The sequence below is a fragment of the Melospiza georgiana genome, chromosome 10 (assembly GCF_028018845.1).
Source record: "Melospiza georgiana isolate bMelGeo1 chromosome 10, bMelGeo1.pri, whole genome shotgun sequence".
Classification (NCBI taxonomy): Eukaryota; Metazoa; Chordata; class Aves; order Passeriformes; family Passerellidae; genus Melospiza; species Melospiza georgiana.
In genome coordinates, this window is record NC_080439.1 from 1006681 (window position 1) to 1033007 (window position 26327).

General features: G+C 49.4%; 1 protein-coding gene across 1 annotated transcript in view; it reads right to left on the reverse strand.

Annotated features, from left to right (window-relative positions):
- Positions 1–449: 449 nt before the first annotated feature.
- Positions 450–26327, reverse strand: part of PLCH1 (phospholipase C eta 1) — a 46322-nt gene continuing 20444 nt past the window's right edge. The window contains exons 3-24 of the mRNA XM_058031531.1: positions 25764–26007; positions 24417–24546; positions 22754–22924; positions 20815–20908; positions 19459–19662; positions 18155–18275; positions 17141–17312; positions 15473–15580; positions 14739–14900; positions 13584–13655; positions 10707–10801; positions 9975–10072; positions 9290–9469; positions 9093–9200; positions 8434–8558; positions 7933–8017; positions 7294–7440; positions 6811–6890; positions 5514–5573; positions 4687–5047; positions 1651–3913; positions 450–1548 (exon numbers count right to left, since the gene is read on the reverse strand). Coding sequence (XP_057887514.1) covers positions 1413–1548; positions 1651–3913; positions 4687–5047; positions 5514–5573; positions 6811–6890; positions 7294–7440; positions 7933–8017; positions 8434–8558; positions 9093–9200; positions 9290–9469; positions 9975–10072; positions 10707–10801; positions 13584–13655; positions 14739–14900; positions 15473–15580; positions 17141–17312; positions 18155–18275; positions 19459–19662; positions 20815–20908; positions 22754–22924; positions 24417–24546; positions 25764–26007 — 5216 coding nt within the window. The 3' untranslated portion in view covers positions 450–1412. The remainder of the gene's footprint in view (positions 1549–1650; positions 3914–4686; positions 5048–5513; positions 5574–6810; positions 6891–7293; positions 7441–7932; positions 8018–8433; positions 8559–9092; positions 9201–9289; positions 9470–9974; positions 10073–10706; positions 10802–13583; positions 13656–14738; positions 14901–15472; positions 15581–17140; positions 17313–18154; positions 18276–19458; positions 19663–20814; positions 20909–22753; positions 22925–24416; positions 24547–25763; positions 26008–26327) is intronic.

The following is a 26327-nucleotide window of genomic DNA, read 5'->3' on the forward strand; positions in this document are numbered from 1 at the left end:
TGTTTTCATTTGCTTCCTTACAAGGCACTTTTGCTAGGCCTCAGTCACACCTGCCAGACTGCATCCTGGCTATGAGAAATCCAGGTGCAAAGCTGAAGCGATTAATCCAGTGTCTGGTTCTGGTCCTCCATGGAAAAATGCTTTTTGTTTAGAAAATCCCCCGTTCTGTCCTGTGATACCACAGCCACTGTGCTTTGTTAGAGCCTGAGTGGGACAGTCAGACAAACTCAAGTGTGGCTCCATTCCCAGAAAGGAGACCAGAGCTCAGCTGCCACCTCCAGCCAAGATCACCCTGTGAAATGAAGGATCCTCCCTCCTTGCATCTCCTGCCAAGACAGATGTGTGCAGCCACTAACTGCTGCTGGATTCAGCACCAATCTATTTGGATGGATTTTTTTTTTGAGAAAACATAGAACCAAGTGCTTAAAAATCTATTTTAATGACGTTTTCAAGAATAATAATACTCTGCATTACAAAAGAAAGAGGTAAAAGGTACGTCTTTGACATATCAGAAAAACTTACAGCAAAGGCATAGAGTATCTTCCAACCAAAATAAAGCTATGTTGTTCCCTACAGGGAAGCTTTAAGTGTCTGAGATTCCTTCACCCAATTCACTTTCAGCCTTCATAGAAAAAGGTGAACAGTCAAAATAGTCACTCTACCATGTCAGCTTAAATATTCCACTGACTGTCGACAATTCAGCAATAAAATTACAAATATACAGAAAATGGATCTACTGTACCGAAGCTACTCACACAACCAACAGCAAAAATACATAACAAAATAAGCAGAAATAAAGTGTTTTCATTCATAAAAGTATAATTACTCGCACATTCCACTCTGTCCCAAATCAACACAGTAACCAAAAAGGAAGACAACTGTTGTCACACTTTGTAGAGAGGGCAGAAGACAAATCTACACAGGACTCACAAATCTGGACTAACCCTAATTCTACAAACCATTTGCTGCAGACTCACAGTTCATACATGAAAACATGTAAAATTTATAGTAACAATTCAGAACAAGTGATGCTAATGAAGGGTTGCTGCCTGTCGGGCAGAACAAGCCCCAGTCCAGCATTCCAGACACCACAGTGCTTTGGAGAATCCTCACAAAAGGCCGAAAGTGTTTTTCCAAGCAGGAGGACAAGACACAAGGAAACCAGTATTGCCTTCAGTGCAATGTCAGGCTTTGGAGCACGGCATGACAGACACAGAATGCTACAAATGCACACGGGCTCCATCAGCAGCACCCCTAAGGACGGAGGGTGGCTCCTGCCTCCCTCAGCCCTGCCAGGAAGGGGCACGTTAAACCACCCCTGACTTACTGGCATTACACTGCGTTCAGAAATACGCTGTGGGCTCCAAGCAGCTCCGGTACGCTGCAGAGCAGCAGTCGGGGCCGGGCCGTGCCTACAGCCGGAGCAGGAAATAGATCTCGGGCTGCTCCTGGGCGCCAGGAGGCAGCGGCAGCTCCCCGCAGCCGGGCAGCAGCAGTTCCCCACAGCCGTGCTGCTGCAGCTCCCCACAGCCGTGCGGCAGTTCCCCGCAGCCATGCCGCAGCTCCCCGCAGCCGTGCTGCCGCAGCTCCCCACAGCCATGCCGCAGTTCCCCGCAGCCGGGCCGCAGTTCCCCACAGCCATGCCGCAGCTCCCCGCAGCCGAGCTGCTGCAGCGCGGAGCAGGCTCCCTCGGGCACGCCGCGCCGCTCGCCGGGGCAGCCGCGCAGGTAGCGGCCGATGCAGGAGCCCGTGGAGTGCCGGTTGGCGGCCAGCGGCGGCCCCGGGGCCTTGCTCCGCAGCACCACCCCGGGCACGCACGGCCGCGGCTTGCCCGCCGCCTCCTGCCGCTCCCGGGCGCGGCTGGCGATGTTCCGCACCCGGCTCTGGCTGCGGGACGACAGCTTCCTCACCAGGGCCCGCGGGCAGTCCTCGTCCGGCTGCCTGGGGCACGGCGGCTCCCGGCCGTCCTCCTGCTCCGGGGACAGCAGCCTCCGCAGCTGCTCCGTCAGCGCGTCCGTCGAGTGCGGCCTCACGCCCTGCATGGCGGCCAGCTTCCCGTCCCTCAGGCCCGAGGAGATGAAGCTCCTGCTGATGTACTGATACTTACTCTCGAAGTTGCACGAGATGTCCTCCGAGGTCAGGTCTCCCAGGCTCTTGGACTTGCAGGGGCTGCTCTGCTGGATGGCCGGGTGTGTGGGGAACGGCAGAGCCCCGGGGTGCAGGGGAAAGGCTGAGCCGGCCTTGGGGACGCACACGGCAGCCCTGTGCTTCTCCGAGGGCTGCTGCCTCGAACCCGCAGTGCTCTCACACGCGGGGACAGCCAGGTGGCTCCTTGCAGCCCCGCAGGTCCTGGAGCAGTGCCGGGCAGCGGCACAGGGCGCAGTGGTGGAGCTGCTCCCAGCGGTCCTGTCACCGCCACAGGAGCTGCTCCCAGCGGTCCTGTCACCGCCGTGCCCGGTGGAGCTGCTCCCCGAGGTCCTGTCCCCGCTGGTGGAGCTGCTCCCCAAGGTCCTGTCCCCGCCGGTGGAGCTGCTCCCAGCGGTCCTGTCACCTCCACAGGAGCTGCTCCCAGCGGTCCTGTCACCGCCGTGCCCGGTGGAGCTGCTCCCCAAGTTCCTGTCACCGCCACAGGAGCTGCTCCCCAAGGTCCTGTCCCCACAGGTGGAGCTGCTCCCCGAGGTCCTGTCCCCGCCGTGCCCGGGCTCCTGCCTCTGCCTGAGGCTCACGGGCGAGGCCAGCTGGCTCATGTCCTCCCTTCGGTACTCACGGGCGGTCACCAGGAGCTCCTGGCCGTCCCCATCCAGCTCCAGCAGGCTGCTGCTGGCCGAGTGCTCCCCAGGGACAGGGCGCCCCAGCGGCTCCTCAAAGATGAGGCTGTTGGACCCAAAGGAGCTGGCAGGCTCGGGGGCTTCCCAGCTTGGTCCGCTCTTTGTAGCACAATTCCTTTTGGGATTTGCGTTTAGCAAAGAGAGGGATGAAGAGCAAGAAGAGCTGGGCAGGTTACTTTCTAGATTATTTAGTCTTTTCTTGCAAACTAGTGCCCTGTGGCTCTTACATTCAGAAGGTGGAGATGCCTCATGGAGAACTGTGTATGTGGAATACTCGGGATCCTCCAAGCTGGAGAACATGGCTGTGTCCAGAGTGGAGAATAAAGAGGATTTGTTGGATTTTGTGGGAGTGAAGTTGTGCCTACAGGGGCTGCTCAGGTCTGCAGCAAACATGTGTGGGACTGCATTCCCCACCCTGGGGGTCTGGCTGCTGCTGCCATGGGGGCTGGAGACAGGAGGAAGGGGAGTTTGGTCATCTGTGCCATCGAGCTGCCCAATGAGAGTGGACACAGCGCTGTCCAGCTCACTCTCAGTCGAGAGAGAGACTTCATCAATGAGGTGAGAAATGTCACTGTCCTGCAGGGCCGCCCTGGAGTGACAGTCAGGGCTCTCAGAGCACTCGGCAGAAGAAGGGGAAAGAGGTGCTGCAGTGCTTTTCTTCGTGTCACATTTGTGATTCTCCACCTCTGTGCTCTGAGAAACAGAAGTCCCCGTGAGACTGACCTTCCCTTCCTTAGATCCTTTTGTGTCATCTTCCTTTTTACTCTCTGCACAGTTTTTGTGGTGTGATTTTTCTGTGGGAAGTTCCGAGTCAGAGTCTTGCGTTAGGGGGACAGTTCCATCAGAAAGATTATCCTCCTGGTAGTCTACAAGGTGATTTGCTTGAGCTACACCATTTGCAAAAACCAAATGTTCAGGTTGCTCCTGTGGAGGTGGTGCTAAACAGTCAGCTGTAGAATCCCTCTGGTTATTCTCCTTCTTGAACTGAGATGCTAAATGTGAAGCATTTGACTTTTGCTCCGAACGTGGAGAACCCAATTCTTTCAAGCTTGTTTCCTTCTCATTTGTATTGTCATCACTGTTGGCTAAATTAAATGAGAAACATATTAGTGGCATTCAAGACTCTGCTCTGTCTATCAACAGCTATTTTGTCCTTAGACAGACAAATGGAGAACGCAAAACTAGGTACAGTTGTGACAGAACTTAATCATGGGGTTGTGCAGGTTTAGTACAAATTATCTGAGTGACATGAATAAATGGAAAAATACAACTGCAGGCACTTCATTGAAATTTCCTTGGAATGTCTATTACATCAGGCAGGTGATGTAATATTTGTTGTAAGTAATGTTAATGAGGTACCACATCATAGCTTGCACGTGGCATTACCTTCAGCTGTGTTCCTAGTCACATTTGTACTATAAAGAAGCGTGGCAATAAAGACAGAACAAAACAGCTCTGTTAAAACACACAACACTTGAAAACAAGATGCATGCTTCAAGCTGAGTCAAAAGCATCGAGTAGATGGACTCCAGACTGGTTTATACATGTGGCTACTGCAAAGTGTTACAGTACAAGGATTTTGTTTGGATCTTCTACCAGCAGGCAGCATTCACAAGGGCAAGGGTTTGAATTCCTCGAAAAACACATATTGGGTGTTTTCTCCACAAATCCTCATGTCTTTCTATGCCAGATTTGAGCTTTGTGACTCACTCCTTTGGAGATTTAATGACGCAGGGACTAGAGAAGTAAACTTGGTGTAATAGATACTGGTTTTAATGATTGCTAGAAATCAGGTACTCTAGGAAGAGGCGAGGGGAGCCCCGACCGTTCACCAAAAGTAGTTGTGGAAGCACCTTACCAGATGTGTTGTCCTGTGCCTCGGCCTCCTGGGCAGCGTCCTGTGCAGGGCAGGGCAGCTCCACCATGAGGAACCTGTCCACGGGCATGGAGGCGGGGCGCGCCTGCGAGGGGCGGTTCGGCCGCCGCAGCACGCCGTCCTTGTCCTTCAGGTCTGCCGGCTCCGAGGCGCTGTCCTTCATCTCAGCGGCCTCCAGGAAGCCCATCTTGCTCTTCTTCCTGCCCTTGGCCGGGGCGCTGGCCGTGCGCCGCAGGATGCGCTCGCCGATGGAGCGCTTGCGCGCATGGTGCCCGCTGGGCTCGGCCGCGCCCGCCTTGGGCGCCTTGGAGAACAGCCCTCGGAGCCCCATCAGCTGCTTGCTCTGCAGGGACACAAAGCACAGCCTGCCTGAGCTCACGCCCGCTCACGGGGCACAGAGCTGCTCTCACAGCGCTGATGAGCGATGACGGCAAAGTTCAAAACGCAGCAAAGCAAAAATTCACACCAAGCCACTCACAGCTACTCTGAGCAAGGAGCTCCAGCACAGGTCTCCATGGATTCATGCATGCCTGCCTTTCTCCTCATTAGGATGGCAGCCTGCCACAGTTACCAGAGAGCTTTGCTCAGCCTCCTAATGGGACCTGACAAGGCTCTAGGAAATGCTCGGCAGTGACAGGCTGCACATGAACGTGGAGTTTTCTACGCATGAGTTTCATCAAAGCAATATTCAGATGTTTCAGAGCCTGCATGGAGAATGGTTCCAGTTTGGCAGTTGCAGATCATGCGATTGGGAACCACTGGAAAGTCTGTGCCCAGCAAGTGCAAAGTGCATGCTCAATGAGCTCTACCTTGGTGGCTCCTAGAAAGTGCATTATTGTGTAACTGGGATTGAGGATTAAAGGGCTCCACTGAAAGGCAAAAAGAAATGCAAATCCATTTGGCTAATGTTTTCAAGACTGCCGCACAAGCAAATAAGGTAACAGTACATCAGCTGTAAACAGAACCACTTTACAGCAAACCATTTAAAGCTATTTCTTAGTTGAGTATGTGTCCCCCAGGAACGGAGCAGATCTCCTCAGTCAGCCGATGAGAAACAGCAGTGCAGCCATCATTGATTCAGAGCAGCATCAGGGGAACAGAGCCAGGGACACAGAGGGAATCCCAGCAGGTGTCCCCTCCTGCTCCCCTTGCCTCCCCTCTGGAGTTACACTGCTGGTTTTCTTGAGCAGATTTGTTCTTACAAGGGCAGCAGCCAAACAGGCCTTGCAAACCATCCCCAAGGGATGTGATTGGCCTGATCTGCCCAGATGTGCACATACCAATACATGAGATCCCATCCCATGATCTGAGGGGATCAGGGAGGAGAAGGGAAGTGGAGCTGGGAGAGGATCTGGACAAGAGCAAACCTCAGCCCTGCTGTTGTCTCTCTGTTCCCCTGAGCTTTCTGTGGGTGCTGCACAACTTTGGGTTCATGTTTGTCATGACATTCTCTGCATCCTCTCAGAAGGCACAAAGACTGAGGGCTGAGTGTCCTCTGCAACCTCAAACCTCACAAAGGTCAGGGTTTTGTGTTTATCTCTGTTTCTTAAATCACTGCTCAGGTGCTATTTTACTTAATCCTTCTGCTGACCATGGCCTTAATTTCTTTGTGCTGCTTATCTCCAGATGGAAACAGCTAAGGAAGGGCAGCTGAAAACACAGAACAAGCACTGTGCTTTCACTTTCACTTTAAAATCATTCTAAAATTAGCAAACTTGCAGAAAAGCAAGATCTATGCACTAAAACCCAAAAGTAAATTAGGTTAAAATAAATTTATTTAATTAACTGCTAAAAATAGCTTGTCAAATATTATGATCTGGTGCAGCTACAGTTCTCAGGATCTACTTGCAAAATAAGATCAGTGTAGCACACTGAAGAAATGTACCTAGACAAGATCATTGTTAGGTGCTAACAGTAAGAACATCTGCAAGCATGTGCACACCAAGAGTGGAGCCATGGTATGGTGACCTTTCCTTGCTGATCTCCTGCAGGGAAACCCCACACACACTCTGAGCCTCCTGGGCACTCCAGCACAAATCCTGGGAGGTTCCGGGCTACATTTAAATCCATTTTTATTAGAAGATGTAAATTTCCAGCTGTACCTACCTTTCCATAGGTCTCATTAATGATTATATGAACAAATATGGAAGCTTCTGTCAGTCCTTCTAAGTACACATGGCGATAGCCTGGGGAAACAGAAATAGGAATATTTCCACACAAACCTCCACCAAGAACCAGCAGTTTGCATTTTATGCCCAGCTAGGAATGACTGCCTGTAAAAGTGATGTACACACAGGAAGCCACCTGGTGCCTTCAGTAAACTTCTCTGGGGTCCTCACAGGTTTTCTGAGCCCCAGTACAAATTGCCTCCAAGTTATAAAAAACACACCACAGTAATTTCCAAAAGCACAGACAACCAAACTCCTTTTTGGGATGGTGCATAAAGCACCCTAAGATAACAGAAGGCTTGTCCAAGTTTCACATGAAGTCACAGAGATAAGATTTATAAAAATCTATCATCTTGTGCTGCTAATGTTCTCCTTGGGTTTGAGGGAGGATTTGCACACCTGGGAGAGCAGGGGGACTCACCAGGCACGAGGCTGCTGAAGGCCACAGTTCTCTGGCCCACAAAGTCCCTCCCGATGGGGTCGTGGTCCCAGACCAGGAACCGCACCAGGGCAATCTCGGGCATGTGGATGGTGAAGGTGAGGGTCTCCTCCCAGACAGGATTGAACCCTGCAGGGCAGACAGGACACACTGGGGAACAGGCCAGAGCCAGCGCCTGCCTCGGTTCCAGGAGCACAGGGCACAGGACACAGCAGCAGCAATGACAGTTCCAGCATGGCAGTCATTACATGTGGCACATCTGCCTCTAGGATTGCTTTAAAAACAAAATGGGTCTGCCTGGGAGCTGGCAGGGATACCCAGGCTGGCCCTGAGATAGATACAGATATAGATACAGAGAGATTTGAGCTTCTGCATAAAGGAGATCTAAGAACAATTTGGTTAAAAGGCAATGTGGGGAACAACTCCTGCCCTTCACCTCTAACTTGTTTGTCTCCACACCAGAATTTCTGTCTGGGAAGCAGAAATAATTTGTTAAAATACAATAATTTGATTTCATCAGATAAGATGCTTTGCAATTTAGAAAGCAATAACAGACACTAATTCATTTACACTTATTTAATATTTTACTCTAAGAAAAAGAAATCTCTTAGATTATCTTACCATTGTCATCCACCACTCTGGTCTGATCTTTACAGCAGTCAACAGGTAACCCAATAATCTCCACCTCAACAAAGGGATCTATGATCTGTTTATCAAAAACACAAGATTTTAAAAACAAGCCAGCCATACAAATGAAGGTGATTTTTTTTTTAAATTAATGGGGAGAGTTGATTTAAATTCATATGAGAATTCAAACTCCTTTGATTGACATGAATTTTCAAGCAGCACTATCATGTGAATTGGTTCCATGGAGTACATGTTGATGTATGATTTGCATCAAGAGCTATGGACAGCTATGACTAATTTTCATAAAAGTCACCCTTTAAAATACAAACCAAATCACTTCTTAAACATCACACGTAGGATACAGGCTGGGGAAAGTGTAGCATGTTGTGACCAAAAGCTTGACAAGATCTGAAATTTACTGGTGTATTTGAATAAGGAGAAGGTTTGAGTCCCACACTGCCTGTCACTCCCATGGAATGCACCAGAGCATCTCACCTCTCCTCTGTCCCCCAGCATTGAGTCAGGGGGCTTGGGGAGCTGCTGCCCACTGATGATCTTCAGAATCAGCTGCTTCTTCGGACTGGCAGGAAGTGGATCAGCAGAGTAGGGGTTGAATGTGCCTGAAAGATGGCAAGAATGAGATTGTAAGGGAAAAGATACACATAATAAATATCTCCCCCCAAAACACACACACAGACTAATTCAGTCAGAAATGAGAAACTATGAGTATGGAGCAGCTGCTCAGTAATTCTAAAATTCTCCTCCTATTTCTTACAACCTTTTCTGAGAGAAGGCCCCTTGGTTTTGTGATTCCAAGGCAGAGCTAGACCAAGCCCTGGATACTTGCTCCTGGGCCACTGCAGAGCTTCCTCTACTTTCCTGCAGCTGGTCATCCTAGAACCCCTTTTTCTTCTTTTAAACTCATGTTAATAAGGCAAAGAGCTCTATATATATATCTCTATACATATATATATATATATATATATATATAATCACAGTAAGAGATTGCACACTGGTACAAGTCTAAGAGCTGTGAGTGCAAGGAAATAGGAGAGATTCTAGATCTGTTTGCACTTTCCTTTCTTGTGCCTTCTCTGTGAAGGACAGTTTGTGCAAGGCCTGGCAGCTACAGTGATAACCGCACTGAACCTTACCTTTGCACATCTGCGGAGGTTTGAGCACATAACCACAGTTGCCATTTACCCTGAATTTTGCTTCATTTAACTGCATCACACGTCCCTCAGACTGGTAGTTTAGGGCCACTGAAAGAGAGAAGTGGGGTGCCATTAATAAAGATAATATTATTAGGCACATACACAGAAGGGAAGGAAGTCTTTCACACAGCTCCTACCTAACTGGCAGCCCACATTCCAGTAGGGAACAGGGTTGAAGTTGCTGGAGTCGATCCGGTAGGCTGAGGGATAGACCCGGGTCAGCTGCCTCTGGTTGTAGAGCATGAACTGCTCAGCCTTCTGCTGCACTGCCTGGTGGGCTCTGGTCTCACTGAATGACAGCACGTTCCCTGTGGAGCCTGTGTGCCATGGCACAACCAACAGACAGGTGACAAACAGTCCCAGGGCGTGGGCCTGAGCCCAGACCTCGTTACCTGGCTATTCATCAAGGGCAACCTGAGATTGAGTCCAGTGTTCCAGGACAGATTGTCTTGTCCTTCACAAATCATGTACCCTGAGTAACTGATGGGCACCACTCCCCCTCTCCCCCTTCCAGGAGGGTCTGCTGTTCTCCTCTCAAGTCTGTAGACTTGAAAGGAAAGCCAAGTGAGAGCTTGGCAGCTCTAGGGAACCTGCAGCAAAATCCTCTGCTGGCAGCAGGGCCAGAGGAGTCACTGCCAGGGAGGGAGTGCCCTGCCGGGCTCTGGTTTGCCCTCGTGCCAGCCTAACAGCAGCACTCAGTGCCCCCTCTCACAGGTGACAAGGACATGCCAGCCCTGTGCCACCCTAACAGCAGCACTGAGCCCCTCCTTTCACAGTGACAGGGACATGCCTGCCCTGTGCCAGCCCCGTGCCACCCCGTACCATCATCCACGATGTCCTGGGCTGCCACAGAGTTGGTGTACACCACCAGGTCCGACAGGGCCCGGCACAGCTTCACTGTCTTCCTGCGGCGGGCCAGCCTGCTGGGTGAAAGCAAACAGAAACGGGCACTTGCAGGACTGAAGTGTATTTCAATCCCCCTTTCTGTTCTTTTCAACAACAAGGAAATGAAGAATTGTGAGCAGGGAACCCTGTGAGGCAAACGTCCTTGGAAAGGGTTCTGGGATGACTGCTCCCCTCTACCTCCACAGCCCATCCACACAAACAAAATCTTTCAGTTAAAATATAATGGAAGAGCCGCACCATGGCTGTTCTAGACAAAACCAAGGAGCATTTCAGTGAGAGCAAACACATTCTCAGTGGCACTTTTCTGATTGCTTTTTTTCCCATTCTCAGATGCAATAACGTTGCCTGGGCTGTGATGCACATTCTGTAACCTGCACAGTTTGCTCTGTTTGCAGCAGGTGAAGTAGGGCCTGGCACCTTTCCATGGGCACTGGCACTGTCACACTTCTGTGCAGTTAATTGCTGCTCGCAGCCCGTGACAGGTGACACAGCCACAACACCGGGCTCACAGCAAACCCAGCTGACAGCTGTCACGTGTGGCAGACACATCACGCGTGGCACACACACACACACAGGACCTGCTCTGGCACAGCCTACACGCTGCTGGCACAGAGCAGCCCTGGCCCCACCTGGGGGGCTCCAGCTCACCTGTGGGGCTGCCCCAGCTCCTTGCCCGGAGGGTGCTGCTGGCCCTCCTCATCGTCCGAGGCACTGTGGGCTTTGGCTGCTGCCTTGGCAGCTCTCTGTGGGGAAAGAGCCAGGCAGGGTCAGTCGCTGTAACAGGGGCTGGGCAGGAGGCTGAGCTGGGCTCTGCAGCCCCAGGGACAAAAGTGACCCCTGGGGCTGGGCCAACAGAGCTTCCCTGCTGTGGAGAAGGAAAGGCACCACAGAGCACCCCATGGCAGTGATTCCAGCTGTGGGCAGGAGCAGCTCTGGGTGCTGCCAGGCCCCAGGGCTCATTTCTGCCATGGTCTGTCCAGCACAGGCCGCTCCGTGCTCTGCCCCTGCCCTGCTCCCTCCCAACACCAGAGGACTCCCCTGGCTCCAGGGCACTGCTCCTGCTGGAATCCCTGTGGGTTGTGTCCTGTTTAACAAACAGCAACACACAGCGGGGTCTAAATATACAGAGCACTGCTTATGCCCACCTGTGCCCCTCCCCAGTTTAGCAAATTAAATGTATTCATTAGTGAAGGTGTGAACAGAGTAAGGGCAAAATGTTCAAACATCATCTTCGTGCTCCATTTCGAGCCACTTACAAATATTCAAGTGATTCTAAATTATTACACTATAAAGAAAATAGCTATGATAAAAAGATTAAAACCTCAAAATCCCCTTTTCTCATAAGCACCTATGATTTAACAGTTTCCAATTTACACGTTACATCTTTTGTAATGCTAAACAGAGCTTCAAGTGAGAGTTACTTAATCCCCTTCTCGTCAAGAGGTAATTAATATAACTGAGAGCTCCTTATCCTTTTGCACAGGGCTCACTGAGCACAGATTTCTTTCCTCCTCTTGTCATACACCCTATTGGACATAATTCAGTTTGCTGTGTTTGGTGCTGACATGAAGCTGACTGTATTGGAAATCATTTGCATGGTTCACTTTGGAGTCTGAAGGTCTGCACTGAGCATGTTCCACGCAGTTAACTTTCAGGAATTGCCAGCTTTAGTGTCTTTGCACCTCCCCAGTAGTTTTAAAAGCATTTATTCATTTGGCACAAGAGCTGGCTGAAAATGTCATGTGTCAATATTGTTGGGTGGATAATTCTGTATCTGCAAAAAGATCAATAGTAACCAGTCTTCCCAGGCATCCCTTCAGCTGGAAAGGCATCAGGGAGCAGTTACAGGATGTCTCTGTTGCCTCAGTCTACAATACAATCACTATTTTCTAAAAAAAATCTATATGTACCCTTATTTTTTTCACCAGAGATGAAATGAATGGGCTTTCCAAACCTGCTACACCCATTAGGATAACTAGCTGAAGTAATTAAATTATTGACAGACTCTCAGCCCTCAGCAGAAGCAGCAGATTCCAGTGGCTGACGTTTGCCTGTGACATGTCATTCCCAGCACTGGTGTGGCCAGCAGCAAGCACAGGGTGCCAGGGGCAGTGCCCAATCTCAGGTACCACAGGTACCCATGAGGAGGGAACACGCACTGAGCTGAAGGTGCTGAAGGGAACACGAGCGCTGTAACTGATGCAAGCTTGGAACTGAAGGGTAAACACGAGCCCTGCTACTCTCTGCTTGGGGAATGTTGATGGCTCCTGGCTGGCTGCAGGGCAGATGGACTGCTGGCTGATTAAGTTCTTTGAAATGTCTCTTAATCACAAAAAACCGCTCAGATTCTCAGTCCCCAAGCTCGGTGCAGCCCTCACCATGGAGAGCAGAGTCTGGATGGCTGGGGCAGAGGGCTGCTGGTGGGACAGGGGCTGGCTGGGCTGCAGAGCTGCCTCTGTGCTCAGTGACTGCAGCTCTCAGTGACAGGGCTGCAGAGCTGCCTCTGTGCTCAGCCATGCACTGCAGCTCTCAGTGACAGGGCTGCAGAGCTGCCTCTGTGCTCAGCCATGCACTGCAGCTCCCACTGACAGGGCTGCAGAGCTGCCTCTGTGCTCAGTGACCACTGCAGCTCTCAGTGACAGGGCTGCAGAGCTGCCTCTGTGCTCAGCCATGCACTGCAGCTCTCAGTGACAGGGCTGCAGAGCTGCCTCTGTGCTCAGCCATGCACTGCAGCTCTCACTGGGGGGCTGCAGAGCTGCCTCTGTGCTCAGCCATGCACTGCAGCTCTCACTGACAGGGCTGCAGAGCTGCCTCTGTGCTCAGCCATGCACTGCAGCTCTCTCTGGCTGCAGCAGGAAGGGAGCTGGCAGCTGCAGCAGCTCAGGCTGAGGCTGTAAATCCAGGCTCAGGGCTCTGTGGGAGTGTGGCGGTAGGGGAGGCAGATGACAGGAGCACATTTGTCAGGATATGGGCACAGGAGGAAACATGGGCACTGTCCCTTGTGGGGGCTGCTCTGTGCCCAGCTGTGAAATGGGAGCTCTCAGCTCCTGCCTGGCCATGGAGACACCCCTGAGGAGCAGCAGGGCCGGCAGTCCAGCCCAGCAGCTGCACAAACACAAGCAGGATGTGAAAACCAGGAGGAGGTCAGGCAGAACACATGTGCACAGAGCAGGAGCCCTGAGCCAGCACGCAGCCATCGCAGCCCCTGGGAGCAGGGACAGTCCCAGCACGGCCCTGCCCAGGGTGGGACACAGCAAAACTGGGCCCTGACTGAACCAGGCACCATCAGCTCTCTGGAAAACAAGGTATGCCAAGACATTTGTCTCTGCTGCTCTTGTGCTGCTGCAGGTTTGATCAGAAAATCAGCAATTCCACAGCTCAATCTTCTGAACAGATTAAGACACCGATCCCTCCTCGCTGCCCCCATGCCCATCACACTTGTCTGGAGCAGTAAAACATTGCCAGGGTCTCTGGAATGCTGCCAGTCCTACAACAGCAACCTCAGCTCTCATTTATTTCACTCACCTTGTGTTTACTGAAGTTCCCCATTAATGATCGACCATGAGACTTTTTTCCACCTTCTTTTGTATCCAAGTTCTGTGCAGAAAAAGTGCAATAAAAAGCATAAATAAATACCTGCAGAAATGTCTTTAAAGAGTCTGCTACAGTCTCCAAAAGGCATCATTTCAACCTCATACAAGTTCCTCTGTGTCACTCTGGCTCACTATTAGGAAAATAAAATTATTGCAAATGAGACAAAGTAAGTTAAAGTCTGATCTGGGAACAAATTGAAATCCAAAATCTCATTACAGGACTTTTCTAATTTCTTTGTACACTTCACAGTTTAGAATCATCTAACTGTAAAGAAAAATACTAACATTAGCACTCAAGACAACAACAAGCCATGTAGAAAAAGCAGTCTAGCAAAACCAGGCAAATAACAACAAACCAAGACATCTGAGTGTTCTTGAAAGCAGCCACAAAGGGAAAAGGGAGAGGAAAAAGAATCTCCTAGCAGATAAATGTGGACTTCTCATAGGCAGCCTGCAGGCTGAGCTCCACATTCCCAGCCATGCCCCCAGACATCAGCTGGATAACTCCTGGCAGCATCTCACTTCTTCTGTCAGGAACACACAGCCCTTCATCTTCTGAAGAGCAAAACAAACTGAAGAATATTCCCCCAGCATTTCAGCTGGGCGAGTGCTTCAGTGCTGTGAACTCCAGCTTCTCCTTGCTCAGGGCTGAGCTGGACTCACTTTGGGCTTTCGTGACGATGAGGGCACTGGGGGCCCAGCAAAATCAATAACCTGGGTTCAGAGATTTGCTCAGAGCTCAGGCTGGAAGTCTCTGCAACACGTAGAAATAATCTTTAGCGGATTTTTACTTCTTTTAATAGCAATTACTTGGGAAAAATCAAAGGCAGACCAGTAATGAAGGAAAAATAAATGAACACTAAAAAAACAGGAAAAAACCCAACTGCTCCCTTTCTAGTCCATCAATTACACAGTAACTCCCAGAAAAGAGTTCTGTGACACTGGTTCATGAGCAGGCACATCTCCACAGAAAATCCACTCGGTATTTAATGTCCCTGGAGTTTGCATGCAGTTCCTCAGTTCCTGGCTCTCTCATCTGAAACACCTGCAGCACACTGCACCGTGCCCTCCTTCACAGCCCACGTACCTGCTTCATGTTCACACTGAAGCTCTGGTGAGTTGCCTTCAGCAGGGCCCTCACAGTGAAGCTGTCAGGATCCTCCTTGTCCCTGATTTGGGATTCTTTTAGCAGAGACTCCAGTTTTGTCCGTATGAAGGATTCCACCTGGTGCTGAGTTGCACCGTTGCTCTGAAAGACACCAGGAAACGCAGCTCAAGCAGGGTTTGTGTCCATCCCATGCACACTGAGGGTCACACGGTGCTCCCATTTCCTCCCCTCTGCAAGAACAGACTCCTTGCACAATCCTGCCTGATCCTGCCCTTTCTGCCTGTGCCTTTCACTGCCATTTCCCTTCTCCCTTTCCCCTGAGCCCTCCCAGCTCAGCTCACAGTCCCCCCACAGATCCCCAGGACCTGGCCATGGGCTCTCTCTGCCCCACAGCTGTCACAAGCTCCCTTCTCTTTCAGAAGAGCATGAATTCCCAGCTAATGCACTTACAGACACTCTAAGCATTGGATTCCTGCTCCAAACAGTGAAAAAAGCAAGTGATTTCTGCTAACAGTCATCCAGACTATACAGACTCAAACCAGTCTCTTACATAAGGCACTTAAAGTAAAAGTGAATCCTATGGAGCAGCATGAACCTGACACAGGAATTACAAACTTAGGAATGAAAAACTCTGCTAACTCTAAGTAGGACAGAAGTGTGCATGTAAGAGATGCAGAGCTGTCACACTCTGTGAGCTGACTGTGTGCACATACAAAGCAGGGCTTTAACTTGCAGTCGTCCTCAATTTCATCAGCACTGTCCTCTTCTGAAACCTCTCCTTCCTCAGCATCTGCTGCAAGGCTGCAGGGCAACTTCTTACCCTAAAATGAGGAAAAAACACCCCAATAAATGTGGTCAGTGTTAGTTAGTGCACCCAGTCTGCTCCTCTTGCTTCACCATCTGCTCCTACATAAATCACCTACTAAACTTCTGTGATATTGCTCCTGTGCACAGAAGTGTTCTCAGCCTACCTGCTGCATCAGTGGGAGACAGGAATGACACTCAGGATTTCTACAGAAAGGCAGAGGATTGATTTTGAGGCTGCATTTTGAAATTAATAATGCTGCTGCTAATGAGGGGTCAAATTCACTTCATGCTGGAACCTTTACACTGGCTGAAATCCCTGAGTGTAACTAGAATGAATCTTTATATACACTTACAGGATGAAAATTTTGCCATTATTTGAAATTGTTTGCGAATCAATACTAGTGAATCAATACTGCCTTTCAAAGGAAAATATATAAAAAGAGCAAAAGCAATAGCAAAAAGATGAGAAAGCTGGCTTACTTCTCAACAAGGTACTGATTCCTTAATCTGACTTTATGTTTTCCAACAGAGCTGCGTAAATTGAGCAGGTGATGGGAGGCAGGGCTTTGTGCAGGGATGCTGGGATGCTCGAGATGGAATTTCTCATTCTGAAAGCAGCTCAGCTGCACAGCAGTCTGCACCCACAGGGCTCCAGCAGTGAGAGCTGGAGGATCACCCTGCAGTGACAGCTCAGACGTGCTGGAAAGGCAGCTCAGAAATTCAGGTAAGAGCCCAGAGCACCCAGCCTGCGCTGCCTTTGGTGCAGTGCCGGGGGATTTCTGCAGGAGTGATGTTCCACATCATTTCCTGTGGATCCCTCAAACACCAAACTGTGTTTGCACAGTTCGTTAACCAGCAGCCACCCCAGAAAACGGATGCAGTGAAATGCAAAATCACGGCTGAGCACTCAAAGGGCTCCTAATTCGGGGTCAGCTCTGCACTGTGCACTGCAGCATGTTCAAACTAACATCAGACAAACTGGGGATCCCTGCAGCCAAGGACGGGGGGAAAGCCAGAGTATCCTGAGAGTTCACACAGAAGTGATTGCCCCCCTGTGTCCAAGTAAATTAGACAATGTAATGGGGCAGAACTCTATTAATCATCCTCCCAAAGGTCTGCCTTGTGCTCCTTCCCTGTTTTATCCGTCCTGGCCTTTGGAATTTCTTTCAGAGCAAATCTGTTTGGAGTGAGGGGCTCACACAATTAATCCTGCACAGAGCTCTCCCCCAGCTCCTCCTGAGCTGCTCTCCTCCCATAAACACAGCAGATGAACCATGAACAGAGAGCTCCATCCCCTGAACTGCAGCTCCAGCTCCTCCTGAGCTGCTCTCCTCCCATAAACACAGCAGATGAACCATGAACAGGGCTCCATCCCATGAACTGCAGCTCCCTGCTGGCTGAGGGGAAGGGCAGGAGAGCTTCACTCTTCTACCACTCCAAAGTACTTTGTTCAAGGAAAGACTGTCAGGTAATGTTTAGATGCTAAAGGGGTATGAACTGGTCCTCCAAAGAAAATATGCAATAAATATCTCAAGCTGACTTTTGTTGCACTCTGAACATGCCCAGCAAGTTACCTTCACTAGGATTTTCCCTTTTAAATCCTGAGGGCTGGGAAGCTGCCTGGGGTCTCCAGTGCTCACAGATGACAAGTCCAGTTTGTCACCAAATATGTCCTTCAGGTACTGGGCGATCTTCTTTTGCTGTTGAATGCTGCAGTGGTTTTCAATGGACAGGATGACTGGAAACCTGGAAACAAAGCCCCAGACACTGTCAGAGCTGCACCCTTACCACCCACCTGGGAATGCAACAGCCAAGTTCTTGCACAGATTTGCACGACTGTTTTCTAAACTCTTGGCAGCCCCAGGGCTCTATAACCCCAACCACCTCCTCTAGCTTTGAAAGTACCACCTTGTACTTCTCATCAATAACACCAAACTTTTGGGCTTGGTTGTTTTCTTTCCCACAAATCCATTGTTGGGTGCTTTTTATTTAAATAGAGAAAAGGAAGTATTTTCCTTTTATTGTCTTTAAACTACTCAAAATTCTCGACACCGACTCATAATTTGAGACTACTCTGCGTGTATGTGTGTATACACATATATATGGGTAAAATCCACAGTTTTCATAATAAACTGTTATAAAGCACCATGGCAAATGAAACAGATTCAGAACACTACCCCACACCTCAGCATTTCCTCAAACTACACATGACAGCTTTTCAATTTCTCTGCTGAAATAAAGTATTTTCAGTAGGTAGAGAAGATCACAGTATTGATTTTTCAGGAGAATTTCCCTGTGGATGTGAGTGGGAAGTTCTGTTGAAAGATAATCAGCAGTGTCAGACTGTCCAAAGCCTTACTGAGTTCAAGAGCACAAAAAGGTTCAACTTGGGCAGAACTCTCTCCCTCAGTTGATGGGAAGAGCTTGTGCAGATGAACAATAAACACAACACAGGCAATAAACAGGGGAACAGAATCTACCCTGATGTGCCTAAAGGAATATTTGCACTTCCTGGGCTTGATGGTTGTTTTCAGTGTGGGATTAACTACAGAAAACAGGTGTAGCTGCAAAGCTGGCTCCACACTTACTCGTTTTTGATGAAGGCATATTTATTGATGGTTTCTGCCACGTCCCGGAAGAGGATTTTGGAAGTCAGGGTGTAGCCATGGTGCACCACTGGCTCCCCATCTGGGCCATCCCAGCAATCCACTGTTGAGACCAGAAAAGGCACACATTAAGGGATGCCCCCAACCTCCCCATTCCTGTGCTCCTGCTGCCAGCAGAGCTCACCTGCTCAGCCAGGTTCACTCCATCCCTTGGCACCCCTCATCCCATCTGCTCTGCCCTGCCAGCAGAGCTCAGACTAACAGGACAGTCTTTTCCTAGCTCAGATGAGAATTCTGCATCCTAGAACTGTTTTCCCCCTTGTATTTATTTGAGGTTTTTTCCTCATATATAAAACTACAAAGGTGTAATAGGTCAAATAATGTTTACAGCTACCTCGGGAATGGAGTTTTTGCTTCTGAGGACAATCTATTTTAAAAGAACTTATCTTTTCCCACTCCCAGTTTAACTTGCAGCTTTATAACTGACTGTATGAAGAGTAGCATCAAATCCAGCACATGCAGAATGGACCAGCATAAGAATGCTTTTCCTAATGAATGCCTGTACTCTGAATTTGTACCAATCTTGTCACTGCTGCTGCCTCCACAGGCAGTTAAAGTTCCCAAGGAGAAAGCTGCAGATCTAGTCCCTGGGCTCTCAAGTAGCTGCAATAGCTTTGAGGTCAAGGAAAATAACACTGCTGAGTGTTCTTGGGAGCTGATCTGCAGAAGGCAATCACCCAGTTCTCTCAGGTTCATTTTCTCTAATTAATTTTTAAATAGAGATTAACAATATTTTTTTTCCAGATGACCTTTTGTAACACTATTCATAAAAAATTAATGTTGAGTCTAACTTTGCCAAAAGACTTTATTTATTTTTGGAAAATAAAGATACTAATACTAATATAAAACCGCTAATGTTTTGTTATTATTTAAATCATGCACAGCTTAAAAAATAATCTAGTGTGATCCCCATGGCAGCGGGGTAGAGCTGGGTGATCTTTAGAACCCCTTCCAACCATTCTGTGATTCTCTGGTGCCTGCCCAAGGTGATCATTCCCAACAGAAAAATCCAGTTTGGAGTGGTCAGAAAGTGCCTGAGGCAGCCCAGCATCACTGCTGGGAGTGTGGCCCTGAGGCAGTGGCCAGTGCAGCTCCTGTGCTGCCCCACGCAGCCAGCCCTGTGCAGCCAGCCTCTATGTAGCCCCGTGCAGGCCCCATGCAGCCCCTGTGCTGCCAGCCCCCCATGCAGCCCTGTGCAGCTCCCATGCAGCCCCCGTGCAGCCCACCTTCGACGCAGCGGCAGCCGGCCTGCAGCACGCGCGCGTACATGTCGGCGCGGGACTGGGAGAGCAGCTGGTCCCCGCTCAGGTAGGTGTTGTGGGACGAGGCGATGAAGTAGTGGCACAGGGGCTGCCGCATGTCCTGGTGCACGTGGCGGTGCAGCGGGTCGGACACCTCGCACGCCGGGCTGCGCATGAAGCTGGTGAAGCCTGCGGGCACAGGACAGCTCTGAGCCCCCGGGGCACTGCAGGGCACCAACGCCTTTCCCAGCAGAGCTCCCGGGTGGCACTCCTGCGCTGTGCATGGCACTGCCCTCAGCACACGCATTGGGGCACGCAAGGCAGCGGCTGCCCAAAGCACAGCCGCGCATCGGCGGCCAAGGCACTGACCCATCACCCTCACTTCACAATTTCCTTTTTCCTGTAAGTTTATTCAAGAAGATGGCATTTCATTTATAACCCTCTAAATAGAGCATCGCTGAACAGAGAAAGTTTTAAAAATATCTCCTTTAAGAATGAAACATGGAAAATGTTTGCAAAGGACTGTGCAAACAATACCAGCCCTGAAAGCAGCTCAGAGATAAAAGCAGCTGCAGCAGCAGGTTAAGAGGAGCAGAAATGCTTGCAGAAATATTGTTTAGGTGTCACAGCTTGTTTGTTTTACTTTCCTTTTTCCAGTTTGAGTGCAGCGCCCTGGGTCACATCAGAAGCTTGTTGAAGGGAGGCCATATCCAGGATTTAAATACCATGTGGAGGAAAATTCCTACTTTCCCCCTCCCCAAATCACCATGTACATAATGCTGCTCCACAGAAGCTTCCTTCTGGGCAAACGAACACAACATGGCTTTTAATCTATTTCATCTCAGCTCTGAGGCTGACCTGATACTAAATTGGATTCTGAATAAACATACAATTTACAAGTGCTTTCACAAGCAAAGGGAATCAGGTATTTAAACCCAATGAAAACGCAACTATCTGTACTTTATTTCACAGAAGCATCAAGGAATGGATTGTGCAGGATCCCAGACCCCAGAGCCGAGGCAGAATGAACACTTTGCTTTCATTACCTCGCTGGGAGCAGGCTGTAGATGAACTGCAGGGCCCAGGACAGTTTTGTGAGAGTGAGCAATAAATCCCCACAGCCTCAGGCATCCAGCCCCGCTGCTGAGGGTGGCTGTGATGGATGGCTGCGAGCTGCTGCCTCACCACACCTGCTCACATCTCCCCCCTGACTCACAAAACGCTCCCACGCTCCCGACCGCTGATCCAGGGGACACAAAAGCCTCAGCAAAACACATCAAAGCACTTCCACTCCACTGCAGCATGGCCAGGGAAAACTCACTCTGAAAGCAAAACTTTTACCTTCAATCCCAAGAACATTTTGCTTCTTGTTTTCTTCTGACACTTCAAACTTCTGTATGATGTCCAGACAATATTCTGGTGTCACATTATTCATCTGCACAAAAACAGCAGCGGAGGTACACTCATTTTTAACATCACCAGCATGTGAAAATCTACTTAACTTGGAGAAGACAAACAGGAGTGAGAGGTAGCCATCAATTAAAACCTATGTCATTTTAGTCTCAAGATTAAAATTGGCTGTTTAGCAGCCTTAATAGTTGTACTGGCCAATGCTGTGGAAATGAGAACTATGACATTATATTCTTTAATATAATCTTCTTAGACATGCAAAAAGATTTGGCAGGCTTCGATTTCATTTTCATGCGTTTTCCACTCCTATGATTTCATTACTTCCAAGGGAGTTCACTGTAACACACAGGCTAGGAGAGAAATAATTACATTCTGAAATGAAAAACAGCAGCTTTTCTGAAACAAATAGGAATTCTGTCAACAGCTTCAGCTAGGCCACAGCTGAGGTTCTAACTGATTGTGGGGCACTTGCAAGTGTTCACTTCTATTTCCTTCAGAACTAAAGGGAAGGAGCAGCTCCCATCTCATCTTTCCTGACTGCCTTGAGTTGTAGAGAACCAAAGGGAGAATGAGGATGGGGTGGATTTCATTTCTCCCTAACAACATCACAGGAAGACAATACTGGCTCTCAAACCTCTGGCACCTTTCTTGTGCCATCATCCAGTTCACTGTTTGTACTGTCCCAGCTAAGCCAGCCATCCTGAGATGCTGCAGGAATTGCACAGGATAATAAAAAAGAACAATTCAGTAGGAAAAATAACTGATTATCCTTGCTCAGGTTGGTGTTTGATTGCAAACACTGCTCAGAGCAGGCCTTGTTCTGGTACAAGCTGGCTCAAATTCACTTTTCCATTATCCCCCGTGGCTCCTTGCTGGCCCAGTGTGGGCTTCTCATGTGCTTGAGGAATGGCAATGTCTAATCTAGTCCAAAGCTGCATCTGCTGGGGAAAAGTCCACACATTTGTGCTTTTTAATTGTAGCTTGAGAGGTGATGACTTTGGCCATTCATTTTTTGTTACACTTTAGAGTCAGTACTCCACTAAAAACAATATGGGTTGCTCTCCTAAACAGGGAGTTCTCCTAAAAAAGAAGCCAGTTTAGCAAGCTAACAAAAACCCCAAGCTGCTTTTGTTCTGTCCTCAGGCTGCAGAGTGCTTCATATCCTGCCAATCGAGTAGCAGATGGAGCAGAACAGACTGTCCACAGATTTGCAAGCATCCAGACAACAGCAAAACCAAGATGCTGTTTGGGTGCTGAGGGCACTGGGGAGCTGCCTCCTGGCTGGGAGCACGATCAGCTCCTGGGGCAATGCTGCCCTGCCCCAGGGGAGCAGGGAACATTCAGGAATCTCCTGACCTCCAGTGCTGGGCACTGGGAAGGGGCACGGGGCTGCAAGGTGCCTCCAACTGCCCAGCCAAGAGGTTCGGGAGCTGCTGCTTTCACTGTCTGTGGTTTGCTGCTGGAGCAGTGCTGAGCAGGGCAGCTCTGCCCACACAGGGCTCTCAGGAGGGCACACAGAGCACTGAGAGGGTGCAGAATGCCAGACCTGACAGTCAGCTCCGGGGTTCTGCTGCAGCAGCAGCTCCACAATGTCCCTGTGCACCCCAAAGGCAGCTCTGCCACGTGTTCCTCTTCCTGCCCCGGGTCCCTGAGCACCCTCTCACACCACTATCCTGGGCACTGCAAAAATCATCCAAAGCAGCTCAAACTCTTTCTATAAGCATTTCAAAAAACAACAAAACCTTCAGAACTCTCTTCTGTCACATCTGTGCTTTGCCCTCTGCCCCAGGTCAATATTTTCCATAAAATCCTTTCCTTACACTTGAATGTAAGTGCATGGCCATAGACATGGGTGCAGACACTGCCCTACCTTCTGTTCCACCCTCAGAAACTGGGCCAGCTCCTCAGCAGTGAGATGATCCTTCTTGTCACTGTAGCTTAGGAGCAGCAGGTACAGATCTCGACGCAAGGACATCATCTTGTAAAACACTGAGAATTCTTCAAAGTTCAGGGTTCCTTGGTTCTCATCTGTGTCTGCCTCCTAAGAGGTAATGGCACTCAGGTAAACATGCTCAGCACAGGAGAAATCAGGGAATAAAACAGAGCAGGACTTGTGTACACCAACAGAAATGTAGTAAATTCTAGTCTGTAAGACTGTTCAGACACAAATCCCAACAGGCTAAAATAACTGCAAAATTATATCATCCTCTCTGGGGTTACTGGTGAAAACAGTTACTAAACTAAAGCCACAGATTCCCCATGAAACTCTAATTTCCTTTTTAATTCCATATTTATTTCCCCCAGAAAGAGGCTCACCCTGGGCTTTATTCTGATCTCTTGCCCTCCTGTGTGCCCTGCAGTTATCCTGGATTAAAACTCAGCAAGAGGCATAACAATATCACCCAAGGCTTCCCCAACAACAGTCTGATATCTTAAACCACTCAGGACAGTGTCAGAGTCTCCAATGCACATTATTTAATGTGCAGCACTCTACAGAGGGGACAGCTCTGCAGCAGCCCTGGGACTCCCCACCAAAACACACACCCAGCATCTCCAGGCTGGATTTGCTGCTTCTCCTCAGAGGTAGGAGGAGAAGAAAACAGTACTTAGCACACACTAATACAAGCTTTTTTCCTGTGAACATCTGCCTAAGAGGATTGCTGTGGATTTTCAAAACAAAGAATATATTCTGGAGAATGGCTGACAGGCACTGTGTGGGTCTCCATGCAGAGAGGAGCTGCAAACTCCTGTCACAGCAAGTCAGCTGAGAGGAAAGGAATTCTCAGCTAAATGGTGTTGAATGTGGTTTTAAATAATTTTAGATCTATTACATACCTTAAATGACATTTACAATCTGTGGGAACGAGTACAACCCAAACTAATCTCTGCAACACCACCCCACCAGTTTCCAGGTCTTTGGGAGTAACTCCAGACTCCAAAGATGTATCTCTAGTGGGGAATTTATGAAGAATAGAAGATTCTTCAACCTTCCCATGTTTTACAGCAAACCAGCTTTGAGCTGGTACTGGTTTAGAAAAGTGAACAGGACCTATTTTGCTCTCCATTATGTCCTTGGTTTATCTTTCCTTTCCTGAAGTAAACACAAGGACTGGTGGAAAATGGGAGCTGTTTTCAGACAACAGAAGTAAAAAATTGATTCTAAATCCATCAAATCTGAATGGCTAAATATGAGGAAGTTGTTAAAACCTAATTACTTGCATCAAGCCAGTTTCTATTAAATAATTTTCCATAAAAGAAATGAAATAAACATTTCAGTAGCAACAGAGTGACTTCATTGTCCATCAGTGCCAGCATCGAACGGTTCAGTTCACAGAGCTGAAACCAACAATGCAGCAGAAAGAGTAACATTGGTAACTTTTCTGTGTGCTTCCTGTCATTGAAACAACATCCTGATGCCTACAAAAAGGCAGGACATTGAAAAAGCCTGTGAGTGCTGTGTTTGTGGTGCCAGGCTGCAGAGCCTGCCCTGGCTGTGCCCAGAAATGGCTGTTACCTGGTGTCCCAGCACACACCTGGAACATCTGGCGGACCTTCCTGCGGGGCAGGCTGACGTTCAGCTTGTGCATCAGCTGGTGGATCTCCTCGATGTTGAGCAGCCCGTCGCCGTTCTTGTCAGCCTCCTCGAAGGTCTGCTTCACCCAGCTGCCAGCGTGTCAAGGACAGGCACACAGGGCTCTCCCCAGGCACAGCACGCAGGGCAGCTCAGGAAAGAACCTTTTGCCCCTGCCCTTACTACAGCTCAGCCAAAGCCTTAAACCACCACTGGTTTATGGCAATTATTCACAGCCCAGCCCCTCTGCACTCCCATTTCTGGTGCTGGTTCCTCCTCTGAGAACGTGCTCCAAAGGTTTCAAATATTGCTGGGCTTACTCTGGGATCTTCTTCCGCATGTCCTTTCATTCTACCTGAGCTTCACTTCCCAACAGCACCTTCCACCCCCTCCTTGCACAAATATCCCTCAGCACCTCCTGCTAAGTTCTTGCAGCAGCTGGGAGTGGGACAGGGCCATTCTGTGCGCAGGCTCCCAGCTGCCACACTGGATAAAACAAACGGGACTTGCAGTGCTGTTTCACCAGGAGAGAAGATACAGCAGACAGGAGCAGCTCAGAAAAGCCATGGTTAAATATAGCAAGCTGAGGACAGGTGCAACAGAGCATGCAATACAACCCCAATGGACCTGTGCCTGCTGTGGATCAGAATCAAACACGGCAGATATAAATTAAAAATACCTGAAATATGTATATTCTCCAGGAGTTCCACTGGAGAGTTCCATGAGGCAGAAGAACAGACAGGTTACAATTTTAATTAAGATGGCCTTGGGGTTTGGTATTTGGGGGAAGAGTGTTCTTTGTGTATAACATTTTAGTCATCACTGTTGTGAAAAAAAACTATGGGGAAAAAAAGGCACATGAAGAAAATATTCAGAGAACATGAGGTTCACTTTGGCTACTGAGCTACAACAAACATTTAAAGAGCTTTAAGGATTTGTGCTCCTGACAAACAATGGAGGCTGGGAAGAGCACAGGCATCTGACTTACACAAGAGCAACAGAGATGACCAGGAGTTATTGAGGTACTGAGATAACTAGAAATAACTGGTCTGCCCCTTCAAAAGGGAATTCATTACCAAAATGCAAGCCTATCCCCTGACTCCCATGCAGTTGGATCCAGCCCCCAAGGCACAGCCCATGGTTTATCACACACAGAAGTGTCCGTGTCAAACCCCCTGCTCAGGTTTCCATCGCACTCAGTGGAAGGGCTTTGGTCACTGGATAGGAGGAGAAGGGACAGGCTGTGCTGAGGTGCCTGGAAACCGAGGCAGGCACATGGCCCAGGAGGAGGCTGGCCCCCAAAGGATACTGGTCGTGCGTCCTCTGGCGCTTGGCCAGCGAGTCCTCGTCGCTGATCCCGGCCAGCAGGTACTTGAGCCCCGTGACCCAGGTGCGAGCCTCCTCGGGGTTGGACGTGATCAGGTCCAGGCTCTCCAGGTGGCTGCCGTGGTAAATGGTGAAGCAGCAGCTGGGCTCGAAGCTGCCCTCGGCGTGGCGGTGGAAGATCTCCGACTGCCGGCCCTCGCTGACTTTGTAAATGGAGTCGATGACAACTGGGGGGAAAGGGAACCAAAGGCCACGCTGGGACACCAGCCAGCCTCCTCCTGCTTCTCCCAGCCTGAGTTATTCAGGCTCAGAGGCATTAAACTTTACTAATGTTACATCTTCACATCCCAAAGCCCTCGCTGGGACAGCCAGCCAGCCTCCTCCTGCTTCTCCCAGTCTGAGTTATTCAGGCTCAGAGCCATTAAACTTTACTAATGCTACATCTTCACATCCCAAAGCCCCGTGGGACTGCAGGTTTCCCTGCCATGGCTGTGCCAAGTGCCAGCTGCCCTGGAGGCTCTGAGCACTGCCCAGAACATCACAGGGC